The following is a 13,165-nucleotide window of genomic DNA, read 5'->3' as shown; positions in this document are numbered from 1 at the left end:
AAAATTGTTGTAATTGCCATTTCTCATTTCCAGGATATGGATAGGTGAGTAAAAAAAAAAAAATGCTTCTCTTGAAATTTAATTTTCCAAACATACTAATGTAGAAGTGGCTGACCAAGCACCAATTAAAAGCAAATATTGTGGATGAACAAACAACACATAGGCCTCAAATTTCCAGGATAGTTACTAGTTTTTGTAAAAATATATATTTCAGTTGTACACAGTTCAATGTGACATAATTCCTTTCAAGGGCTGGTGACATTACCTTATAGTTCACCTCCCAGTGTATGTTGTATTGTATCCTTGTGGCATTTAACTTTTACCCAAATCAAATTAAACAGAAGCTATATAACAAAACCAAGAGGTTTGCTAGTAGCACAATGTAACTTCCAATCCAAACTCACACACCATATAGGAAAGAGCTCGGTGTAGATTCCCACCCAACCCACATCCTCCCCCTTCTGGCATTGCTTGAACAACTCAGCAGATTTTCAACTTGCGTCAATATACATCTATATCTACAGTATATGCTGATCAGAATGTTGCCTTAACACACACTTGCTCCTCCCAGCAATTAGTGCTAAAGCAAATGCACTGTAAGCAGAGCCCTTTTTACCTCATGTTCTCCTTGCGGTGAACTGTCACATACATTCATATAGACTCGCCTCCCCCTGGGGAACAGCCCCTGCGGAATCACAAACTTGGGAGGCCAGTTGCCGTCGCTGGGGCCCTCCAGGAGGGCTCCTGTGATGGCATCGGGCCTCCCAGAGGCCCGTTGCCTTCGCTGGGGTCCTCTAGGAGTGCTCCGGCGGCATCAGCGGGCCTTCCAGAGGCACGTTGCCTTCGCTGGGGTCCTCCAGGAGGGCTCCGATGGCGGCAGCGGGCCCCTGGGAGGCCCGTTGCCTTTGCTGTGGCCCTCCAGGAGGGCTCCGACAGCGGCAGCGGGCCCCTGGCGTCAGGGGCCAGGAAAGACGGGGAGGCCTCCAGCGCTGGTGGTCTCCGTCGGCTCTTTCCCGGCCTCTGAGAGGGCCTGGGGCCCCATCAGGGGCCGGCAAAGAGGAGGTGGCCTGGCCCCTGGGTGTGGAAGCTCCACCCCTGTGGGTAGAAGCTCCTCCCCCAGAAGGTGGAGGCTCCACCCCCGGCACACGGCCCCGCCCCCAGGGGGTAGAAGCTCCACCCCCCGGCTTCGGCCCTCCAGTTGTCTGAGGGACAGCAACCCGGCCCCCGGCTCAAAAAGGTTGCCTACCCCTGGTTTTGAGGGAAGGAAAAGGTATGTTCATTTCATTTAAAAGTGCAATCTCATTTCTGCCCCCCCCCAAGCTGAAATCAGGTGCTTCTCTATGATCTGAACTGCCATCTCTCCAGCTTTCCCACTGGTAAGCAACAGCACCAAGGACCCCTTCTAGGGCTTCATAGCTATTGGAAAATAAAAGTTCAGTATATCTATTGAATTGATGTGATGTGCTGTGATTTGGCCTGTGTCGACCTGTGTTGATCCTTGGTTACAAAATTTGTAACTAAGTACACTGTACTGGGGACATTGTATTGTGTCTTGATGTTTATGGGTAATTTTAGCAGAAGGAGGGAGGGTTGAGAGAATTAGGGAAATTTTATTATTGTCTGTATATCTGTTTTATTGGACTGTTGTTACCTGCCTAGATTCCAGAAGGGAGAAGCGGGATATAAATAAATATTTTATTATTAATATTATTATTCTTATTGTGTGTGTGTGTGTGTGCGTGCAAGACAGCATAGTGTAGTGGTCTGAGTGTTGGACTATAACTCTTTAGACCAGGGTTCAAATTCCGCCTTGGCCATGGAAACCCATTGGATGACATTGGGCACATTACTCTCTGTCAGAGGTAGGCAACGGCAAACCCCCTCTGAACAAATCTTACCAAGAAAGCCCTGTGATAGGTTCACTTTAGGGCCACCATAAGCCAGAAACAATTTGAAGGCACAGAACAACAACAAATGTGTCCTTACTTCCTATTCAGCAGTTACTTCAGTGGGTCTGCTCAATTTTATTTTGGCCATATTGTTGCCATCTCCCTAGCAAATACACCAAAAATATTTCAGAACAATTAAAAAAATCAGGCCTGGTTTTCCCCAGTTCTCACCCAGGAGCAAATCATAGTAGGTCTACTCTTACCGAGACTAGCAATTTTATTGGGGCCTATATAATTTTCAGTAGATGGCTCAAGATCTAAGGCTTTTTAGGAGGTGAAGGGGTTAATGGGTGTGTTTGTAGTAATTTTGTTTTTAAATTTACTTTTATTTTACAAAAATTGTTGTAATTGCCATTTCTCATTTCCAGGATATGGATATGGTGAGTAAAAAAAAAAAATGCTTCTCTTGAAATTTAATTTTCCAAACATACTAATGTAGAAGTGGCTGACCAAGCACCAATTAAAAGCAAATATTTGTGGATGAACAAACAACACATAGGCTCTCAAATTTCCAGGATACTAGGTTTTGTATAAAATATTATATTTCAGTTGTACACAGTTCAATGTGACAATAATTCCTGTCAAGGGGCTGGTGACATTACCTTATAGTTCACCTCTCAGTATTATGTTGTATTGTATCCTTGTGGCATTTACTTTTACCCAAATCAAATTAAACAGAAGCTATATAACAAAACCAAAGAGGTTGCTAGTAGCACAATGTAACTTTCAAATCCCAAACTCACACACCATATAGGAAAGAGCTCGGTGTAGATTCCCACCCAACCCACATCTCATCCCCCTTCTGGCATTGCTTGACCAACTCAGCAGATTTTCAACCTTGCGTCAATATACATCTATATCTACAGTATATTCTGATCAGAATGTTGCCTTAACACACTTTGCCTCCTCCCAGCAATTAGTGCTAAAGCAAATGCACTGTAAGCAGAGCCTCTTTTACCTCATGTTCTCCTTGCGGTGAACTGTCACATACATTTCATAGACTCTCCCCTGGGGAACAGCCCCTGCAGGAATCAGCAAACTTACTCCTGCAGAACAACAACAAGAATAAGCTAGCAGCAGAGAAAATGAAGAGAGAGAAAAAGCGAAGCAGAATGACCTTTTTGAGCAAGAAGCTTGTGAAGAAGCAGCTCAACATATCAAAATCCCACCCAAATGATATTTTTCCAAAGCTTCTAGATGCTTACACCTGGCAGTTTATTACATAGTAGTGCCTCCCAGCCTTCTCTTCTACATTGTAGGAGTTGGAAAGCAGGGTCTCCCCACCCCCAACTCCTGTTTATTTTATTTAAGGAACAAGCAGATGGCTGCTCTGCTGTTTGCATTGTAAAAATTGGAAGAGGGCACCAACAGTTGTATTTCCCATTCTAAACAGCAGTAATAGGATTTTTTTTCCTTTGGCAATTATTATTTAAACAAACTGGGGCAGAGGAGAGCCAGCAGAACTTTGCCTCGTGAAACAGTAAGCATCTCCCAACCCCATTTATCCCAGCCCCAGGATATTAATTTTATCTGATCATCATCTATATGTACGAAGCTTTCTCTAAACTAAGATGACCAGGGTGATGTAGTGGGTTGAGTGTTGGACTACAACTCTGGAGACCAGGGTTTGAATCCCTGCTTTGCCATGGAAACCCACTGGGTGAACTTGGGCAAGGAACAATCTCTCAGCCTCAGAGGAAGGCAAAGAAACTGCCTCTCAACAAATCCTGCCAAGAAAATCCTGCAATAGGGTTGTCTAAGGGTCACTATAAGTCAGAAATTACTTGAAGGCACACAACAACAACAACACAAACAAGAGAGAGGGAGGGTTGTACTTTATTCAGCCCAAGTATTGGGATATATCAAGGATCACAACTGTATAAAAACATAGCCAATCAGGGAAGAAAAGTAAATTCTCTGCATGTACTGATGCTAGAATCACCAAGATTAAAAATTAAGGACATACTTAGTCAGATCTGGGAGCTATATCCTCCACAGAGGCTTTTGGGTTACTATAAGGAACTATTTGAGAGAGAATGGGATAGGAAACTTTCCTTCCATGTAATTCACTTCTCATATAAATCATGTTTCTATCAGCGTGTCAGTACGCTAGCCTTCCACAATTGGGGGACATTCTCAGGCAGGGACAATGGGAACTGTGACCCAACTAGATGTACAAGATTGGGGGAAATTGCAAAATATAGTTGTTTTGTAATGTTCTGTGTGGCTATAATGCACAATTCTCTCTCTTTCTCTTTCTCTCCCTCTTCTTCCCACCCTTCCTTTCTCTCCCCCTCTGTGTGTGTGTGAGAAAAACGGAATATGAATGAATGGGTGCACATGGCCAACCCTACCATTAGACAGAATAAGGCTGTTGCCATCTCTGGCATGAGATTCTAGGAGTCCTGAAAGGGCATTTACTTTCTCTACTTTGCTGCTATTGTATTTTTCCTGCCATATATAGAGAAAGGCCATTGTGGAATATTCCAAAATGATTTGGCTTGCTTCTGCTACAGAGCTTGCAGCATCAAAAATTAGTGTATTGAATAAGGTTGAATGCCAAATGACACTTCCAAGTCAACTGTGCATTTTTGGTGAGGTTCCTACAGATGACAGTGCCTTGTGCAAAAAACAAAACAAAAACAAATGGCTGGAACTCACCTTTGTAATATATCATGCAGGGTCTTCTCATGGCGATGTGGAAGTGTCATTTTGGGTGGCTTAGTGCTTATTTTGGATGTTTAGCTACAGTTACCTTATTAATAACTGCTGACTGTGGTGACTGAGCATCTCTGTGCTTTGCACAAAAACAATACTAGAGACTGATTATGCATCTCGAAGGGCAGCATTTCCTGGTGATGGAGATGTGTGATACTGGATTTCATAACTCATGTTTTGTGGTGTGGGGTCAAATAAACTATCAAGGCTATTCACACAGCAATTTGTTAGAAAAGGGAATAAGGAACTGGGCACAAAATTCAGCTTCATAAAAACATACAAGACAGTGATAACTGCAAGATCAACAGTTGGTTTTTTTCCAACTATTAAGATATAGATCTTGTTTAAAAGTAACATTCAACCTTATTCAGAATACTTTGTATCAATGTCAGTCCTGGTTTGTATGCTATTTGAATATTTGTGCAGATAGGTGGTTCCTACTTGCTGTACTGTTCAGATAGAAAAGTGCTGGACTGCTTGTGTATGTATGCATGCTTGCATCATGACAGCACATCCTGGTATATGCATGGTTCACGAAGACATGTGGGACACCCCAGAAATGCAGTTATACATGCATATCTTGGTTGTCTTAATACAATTTGATTGCTCGCCTTGGGATGCCTCATGTTCACTCAACTCCCTCCTATGCATAGGTTTTTTAGAACAGCATGCGCATGCTTCCAGAGGCCATTTTCAGCTCTGTAATCTCTTAACAAACTGCAATGGCACATTCAGAGACTCCTGAAAATAAGATTTTGAGATGTTACTTCTGAATACTGCAGTGGCAAGTTTGGCTAGTTATTGGGTTGTTCTACTAGTTTGTCTTTGAAGATTTTTTTGGGGGGGGAGGATGTGCCCACTGGAGTCAATTTCTGGCTAATTTTTGTATATTTTTTTTCAGCCATTTTGTTATGTTAAAAAAGTGCATATAATAATAATAATAATAATAATAATAATAATAGGTGCATATGGAGAGAGTCTGGAAGAGTTATAATAGGAATAAGAGCCACAGGAGAAATAAAATGGCTGCATGTAGTCCAGAGACCAGACAATTTCATCCCCAGCTTTTAGAACATACAGCATGCCTTCCAACTTGCCAAGGACAGTCCTGGTTAATTCTCTGCTGTCCCACATTTTCAGCAGCATTTAAAATGGCATAAGTTCCTTTTCTCCTTCCACTTTTCCACTTTGTTCTTGCCTCACTTCCACTGATGCAAAAGGCAAAAATAGTTTGCACTCAACTCAGCAGGGGAGAGAGGAGAGGAGGAGGAAATCTTGCTTTTTCCAGAAGGCTCAGAAAAAAAGCAAACAGTTGTAGGCTCTCCTAGCTTGTCTGTTCTTCATCATTAATAACTTTCGTCATCTTGACCACACTCTCATGTTGCTTGGTCTAATGTGGCCTTGTTTTCATCAGCAAAATGATGGTGGGTGTGCCTACAGAAAGGGCCATTGCAATCCTTTAAAAGATTTGTATATTTCTTCTATTTTTTTGCTGAACACCCAACACTGAATAATAGTTTTTTTATTTAAAAAAATGAACAAAACAAAAATACTGAAGAGTTAACTGTAGAGAAAGAATGTTTTGCACTGGAAACTAGGCCATGATAAAGAAAAGAAAAAATCTGTCACATCCTAAACATGTTTCTCTCACACCAGACATATCTGAAGCAAACTGGAATTTGGAACAACTGATTTGTTTTCTAATTAATTTGTCCCTTTTATGTCTAGCATCAGCAGTAACAGATTCTGCCTTGAAGCTGGGCATTTTCTTTTCCTTTCTCTCCCCCTTTCCCTTTCTTTGGTGCTACATGAAAGAAAAGGTCAAGGGTTCTGAATCCCACTACACAAGGAAGTTGGGAGGTCTAATACTTCTGAAGGCAATGACTCAGAGCTTTGCAATTTTCTGCTAAAGAAGGCCAGGGCTTTGGGGAGAGAATATGTGTAATACTTGAGTAAACCCAAATGGGAGAAAAGACACTCTTCATTCTAAACATAGAAGATATAGATTTCCAAAAATGACCTACATCCTTCTACTTTTTTTTTTACTAAGAAATAAAATAGAATACTTTTTTTAAAAGAAAAAACCAGACAGCTTGTGTGTGTAGTTGTTTACCTGAATTAGGAACAATCAGATGACCCCCAAGAGAGTTGAAGGTGCCAAAAGCAGTGCATGATGGATCTGTTTGCCGTGCAAGACTCTGGTTTTTCATGTTTAATGCCTCATTCTCCAGCAAGGACTGAGTGATCTGTGGGGATAGTTTGGATGAAAAGTCAGACAGTTCATCCTGTGGTGTGACTGAACCCGAATTGTTGTACACCTTGATCTTCAAGTTGGGCAGTGGATCAAGAATTGGAGAGTTGGTCATTGGGATTTTATCAGAGACCTCGTGCAAGGCATAGACGGGCCCTCGGTACATGGCTGCAGCAGAGGTGAGGTCCGGAGGCACAGCTAAGAGATCTGCATTCAAACCAAAAAGATGCCACATGAAAGTTAGTTTGCATAAGCTATATTCTTACCATTTGAAACACCATTTAGAGTAAAAAGAAAATGTAGGGGTCTAAATGACAGCTGGAGAAAAGAAAAGAACACCTCTGATCTCCACATCTGCTATGAAGGGATGTAGAGGCTTCCAGTTGGGTATAGAATCATTACCACCTTGCTTTAATCAACTTAAATGCACTAAATGCATCAGATCCCCTCTGATCTTGGAAGCTAAGCAGGGTCAGCCCCTCTTAGTACTTGAATGTGAGACTGCCAATGAATACAAGGTGCTATATGCCAGGCTATAATTCAGATGAAGGAACTGGCAAAACCACCTTTGAGTATTTGCCTCAGATGCTGCTGCCGAATAACCACAGGAGACCATGCTGGAGGAAAGGCCACAACTTTATTAAGCAAACCATTGGTAGGGTTGGCACAAAGCATGAGGTCAGGATCTGCGAAATCAAACCCCACGTTTGTCTGATTAACCACAACCTGGCACCCACCAGGTATTGGGATGACCTAGGGGCTAAGGCACACCGTATGACCGCATCTCTGCCATGCGTTCACATATTCGCTAAGCCCCTAGTCACCAGGAGGCGCTCTCGCGTTATGGCCCCCGCAATGGCCATACGCCTGCCCTATTCGCCCCCGGGTCCCGACTGACTCCCAAACCAGAGCTCCGTAGCCCTGGTACCACACCGTGCAGATCCTGGCCTATGCTGCCGCCCCAAAGTTGTGACAAAAAACCCAAACCCAAGCGGTGGGTGGGTGGGAGAAGGCTCAGCTCCTCCTCCCTTCCTGCTTGGCTCCTAACCATCCGGAGCCAAGCGCCGACTGAGGGCCGGGGCTGGCAGCACGGCCTATATAGGCCTAAGCCCCGCCCTCAGTACCACCTGACCAGGAGACTCCTCCTCCAGGCCCGCAGAACCAATCATCTGCCCTGGAGGACCGGAACTCCCGGTCACCGAGCCCAGCTCCCAGAGCGTCGCGGGGCGGAAGGGCCTCCCCTTCACCCCGCATACCAATAGGGAGCTGGGGCAAGCCCCAGAGCACTCTGGGGCTTGTAGCCGTTCGCTGCGTCTAGCGGCAAAGCGGTCAGCCCGCCGAGTCGGGCAACCGCTTTTTCTTGCCTAAGAAAACCCTATCAAATCCATGGGGTCACCGTTAGTCGACAGGCAACATGAGGGCATGTGTGCACGCACACAATGTGATATAGGTTCTTTGTCAAGGTTGAGTACCCTGTCACCCCCTAGATATCTTCAGAATCCCATGAATTACAGGTTTGGGCTATGAAACCTAGATCCAAAAGTTATCAAACTTTCCCCTCTTGATCCACTACACAAAACCTGGATTTTATGCTAATATAATTAAATTTTAAAGTGAAAATCCCAGTCTTTGCCAAGAAAACTTAATGCTTAAGTCATGTTTCTGAATACAAATTATCCTTCCACACACACTCAGATCCTTTTTTTAAAGCTACAGTTGCAAAGATTGTTCTACAATGGTATTATTTTTTCCAGGTTACTTGTCATTTGTAGAGCACAATAATATATGCACTAGCAAGTTCAAATAACAAGAACGAGAACAGGGCAAAAAGTCAGGACTGGGCTGCAAACGTGATGGACAGAACACAACAATTAACAATTAATCATGAAAATTGGAGTTCAATCCAAATGCTCTATAGAGTAAATTTTCTCTGGCATATTTTTGCAAAATGCTGACTGCAAAACATCAACCAGTGTGATCAAAGGAAAGAGGAAAAGAAAACAGAGAATTGCAAACAACTATGAAATCATATTCTTTATCATTCTTAGTCAGAGCTGAATTGTTGCCTGTGGCATATTCTTGAATGCCTTCTGCAGCACTGCTTTAAATGAATCCTTGGCAAGAAAACTGCAGTGCTGCTAATCTTCTGCATTGGACAAAACTCTGGATGTATTTACTTCCAACTTGATTTAACTTTAATTTGCAAAACAGTGTGTCTGTGTGTGTGTTTTAAGATGCAGCATTAACAAGTATTTTCCATCTCATAGTCCTTCTTGGCTTCATTGCCTTTATTTTCTAAACCTTCAGAGCTACCAACATAAATCTATCCGAAGGGTCAGTTTAAGCAATCAGTAAAATCAAGTCCTATTCCTTTACCACTGGACTGTCTCACTGAAGGCTTGAGGGGAGGGGATAAATTTCTGGAGGAGAAACACAAAATGCCAGGGATGGATGTTCACTCTAGCGTTTCACTGACATACTAATACTTCATGTTTTTTTTTAAATCATAGAAAATCATTCAGATCCCCTCTGCAGCCCAGAATGTCCTTGGAGCTCTCCTTATTGTTCATGTGAGAATTAGGGACAAAGAGCAATAAATGAGAGGTAACAGTAGAAAACTGTCATTTATTGGTCTTTATCCCTAGTCCTCACATGGCCAATAAGGATCCACTGTTATCCCATTCAAATTACATGGCTATAGTACTATGATAATGCCTTATGCCATGGCTGCATCCTGTGGAATCCAGGGATTTGTAGTTTAGTGAGGCACTACAGCTCTCTGGCTGAGAATTCTAATTATTCCTTCATAAACTGCAAATCCCAGTATTCCACAGGATGATGCAGTAGAGTGGAATCATAGCACTATAACTGTGGATCCTGAAAGGGGCCTACACCTCCCTTCGTTCCCTAACCACTAATTGCTGGAGACAGGAATTACAGCTTAAAATCACCAACAAGGCGCAAGCTAGGCAGCACAACAGCATTTAGTAACAACGGAAGGAGACTTCAGGGGCCCATAGAATGTCTTTTTAGTCCATTAACTCATCCTCATGAGCATTTTGAAAAACAACCACCCCTGTCTGGAGCTCAGAAACTGTATGGAACATAGGTTTGATATTATAAAAAGGAGTGAGTTACTTGAAAAAGTCAGCAGACTTTTCTCTCTTCTTTGTTCCTATTGGAACACATGAAATTCAATAAAAGCATGACTTAAGGAAATGACAGACAGATGAGTCACTCTATCTAGGCTAGGTAAATCAGTTGATAAATGGTCAGTCACAGCTGGCTGCCATGGCTCTTTAGAAATTAAAATGTGGGCAATGACATATGTGTTTGGACCAGTTGAAGCACTGGTTGAGCTGCAAGGCCAAACAAGAAAAGAAGGACAAAAACTTGAAGAGTGGATTTCTAAATGAGTTTATCTTCTAATTCTGTAGAGAAGGGGTCGACAAGCTTTGGAGCTCCACTGATCAAATTTTGGCTTCCAGGACCCACCACAGTTTGCATACAATCCCAAAATGGTCCTGTACCCTTTTTAAAGCCAAATTTAATGAATTTTGAGATTTCCCAGAGTAGAAACAGCCAAGCTTCATGATGGGTCAGCTGAAGCCACCAATAAATCTTGGGGTCCATATATAGCCTACAGGCTACAGGATTATCACCCCTGTACAGATATTCAAGCAATTAAATCAAATCAATAGCAGTAGCAATGGTATTTACATTTCTATACTACTGTCTTCTATAAATCACAGTCTAAGCAGTTTACAACCTGTAAACCAATTGTCCCCAACAAGCTGGGAACTCATTTTACCGATCTACGAAAGGATGGAGGGCTGAGTCAACCGTGGAGCCCTGGGATCGATTTACAAGATTCACCAATTGTGGCTGCAGTAAAGGCATTTAACCACTCCGCCACTAGGGCTCCAGGGATCATATTTATATCATGCCTTTATCCCAAAATGGGACCGCAGATGCCTTACAATATAGGTTAAAAACAGAACAAGAGTAAAATGAATCATAATATAATGTAAAAAATATAATAAATTTTTAAAGCATTAATTTGCAACAAATTAAACACAGTGAGCACATAATATAGTAATGACATTTTTTTAAAAAATACAGCATATCCCAGTTAAAAGACATTTTGCACTGTCCAGTTAGCAACCAAATGCCTGGTGGAATAAAGAAGGTCTTTGCCTGCCAGGAAAAGACATCAGAAAGGGGCCAATCTCCTATCATGAGGGAGAGAATTCCATAGCTTTGGAGAAGCCACTAAGAAGGCTCTTTCTGGTGCCCTACCAAATGTTCCTGAGAGAAATGTGGGACTGGGAGAAATCTCTACCCAAAGATCTTAAAACTTGGGCAGGAAATATATATTTTCAGATAGTCTGAACTCAAGCTTTACAGTACTGATTGACTCATTATGCAAAGGACTAAGATTCTAGGTAGGCAAGGAGGGATGGGATATTACTGAGTCAGGGTGTGTATGAAAATGGGGTAAGAATCATAGAATCACAGAGTTGGAAGAGACCACAAGGGCCATCCAGTCCAACCCCCTGCCAAGCAGGAAATCTAAATCAAAGCATCCCCGACAGATGGCCATCCAGCCTCTGTATAAACCAATGACATTCAGATTAAACATACATTATATACACACACACACACACACACATATATATCTCCACAGGGCATATGTTCCCTGATTTGTGGCAGATAGTGAAAATAGTGAATAATAGTGAACCGTATTTAATGAATGACTTCTGGTGGAAGCATACCATAGAGTTTCGCTGGAGGACACAGAAAATGCCTAGAGATATATTTTGTCAGGTGCAGGTAAATGAAACCTTGGGTACTGACAAATACAGAGTAAAACTGTATTTTTTCCTTTGTTTTGATGTATCATTTACTTATAACTCATACTAGCTGCATTTTAGCACATTATCTTTAGAACATAAAGAAATATACCATAATTCACATGATCCTCAGGGCTTTTCTTTACATCATTTCCTCGAATTTGGTCAGTATTGAACAGAACTCACCTTGCCTTGCAGCTTTGATATTAACAGGTTGAAATCCACCGTTTAGTGCTGAGGAATCTATAATATCTGACTCAAAGTCCCGATGGTTTTTCCGGTAGATGAATAGTGCAACAATCACTGAAATAGCCAGGCACACGATCACAGCTATCACAATTCCAACGTACAGAGCAACATCATCTGAGTCAGGAGCAGCTAGGAGGGAAAAGGAAAAGAAAATATTGGATTAGCGGCACAGAAATGTAAAAATGTAAAATATTAACAATATTCTCATAGTTCTCATACACTTATATCAGTATCATTTCTTACAGAAGTTTACTACCTATTTTATAAGTAAATTCAAAATCTATTTTAGAACCTCAGCAGTAGGGCCGTTCAGTCAATATATATATGAATTTACTTATAGCTGGGTTCTCATTCCTTATCTCTGTAATTTTCTTGTAAAAAAAGAATAATAATGGACTATTTATAACCAGATAAGGCAAATGTAGACGAAAGGTATTCATCAAAGCCTTTTCAGGGTAAATGATGAATTTGAATCTAGCAGAGATCTGATTATAAAATCAACCAAGCAATTACACTTTTTTTTCTTACACCAAATGCTTAAATGTAATTTTTTTTTAGCAGAAAATAGAGGGCATCTCCTACATCTGAATTTAGTGTTGCATCCTTAAGGAAATAATTCAAGGGACAAATATTCAATGAAACCAAAAGGTCTTAAAATTTATCAACTATGTACTGATAATTCCTAAAGTCACTATATAATGTGATTACTTGGGGAGCTATGGCTGGCAACCTGCATCAGGAGACATAGCCATGATTATGGAGCCCCATCACTGTAGCTCCATCTCTTGATCTGGGACCTCCAAAACTGACCTTAGAAGCCAGGCAGTACTTCCAACACAGGGATTTACAAGGCACTGGGGAATGGGGTAGTGAATGAAGAAAAATCCACCCCTGAGGTGCTTTACAACTAGTATCTCGATGGATCCCTGTGGAGTCCTGTCACAACTCCTTGTCCCAAAATGCCTCATTTTTGGGAGAGGACACTTCTTCACTTGCCACTCCACTTCCCAGCGCCTTGGAAATCCCTCCCTCTGCTGGCAGGGCTGCCTGGCTTTCTCTGGTAGATTTTGGGGAACACTTGCCATTATTGCAATGGTGCAACAACTGTAAATGTGAATTATAAATATACAATATTATAAATTAGG

General features: G+C 41.9%; 1 protein-coding gene across 1 annotated transcript in view; it reads right to left on the bottom strand.

Moving 5' to 3' along the window:
* The window catches only part of UNC5C (unc-5 netrin receptor C), a 154,761-nt gene that overhangs the window by 38,505 nt on the left and 103,091 nt on the right, over positions 1–13,165 (bottom strand). Inside the window, exons 9-11 of the mRNA XM_042469705.1 lie at positions 11,958–12,149; positions 6,781–7,125; positions 2,908–2,995 (exon numbers count right to left, since the gene is read on the bottom strand). Of these exons, the coding sequence (XP_042325639.1) occupies positions 2,908–2,995; positions 6,781–7,125; positions 11,958–12,149 (625 nt within the window). The remainder of the gene's footprint in view (positions 1–2,907; positions 2,996–6,780; positions 7,126–11,957; positions 12,150–13,165) is intronic.

Source organism: Sceloporus undulatus, chromosome 5, assembly GCF_019175285.1.
Source record: "Sceloporus undulatus isolate JIND9_A2432 ecotype Alabama chromosome 5, SceUnd_v1.1, whole genome shotgun sequence".
In the NCBI taxonomy this organism is placed as follows: Eukaryota; Metazoa; Chordata; class Lepidosauria; order Squamata; family Phrynosomatidae; genus Sceloporus; species Sceloporus undulatus.
This window is presented reverse-complemented; position numbering and strand designations above follow the sequence as displayed.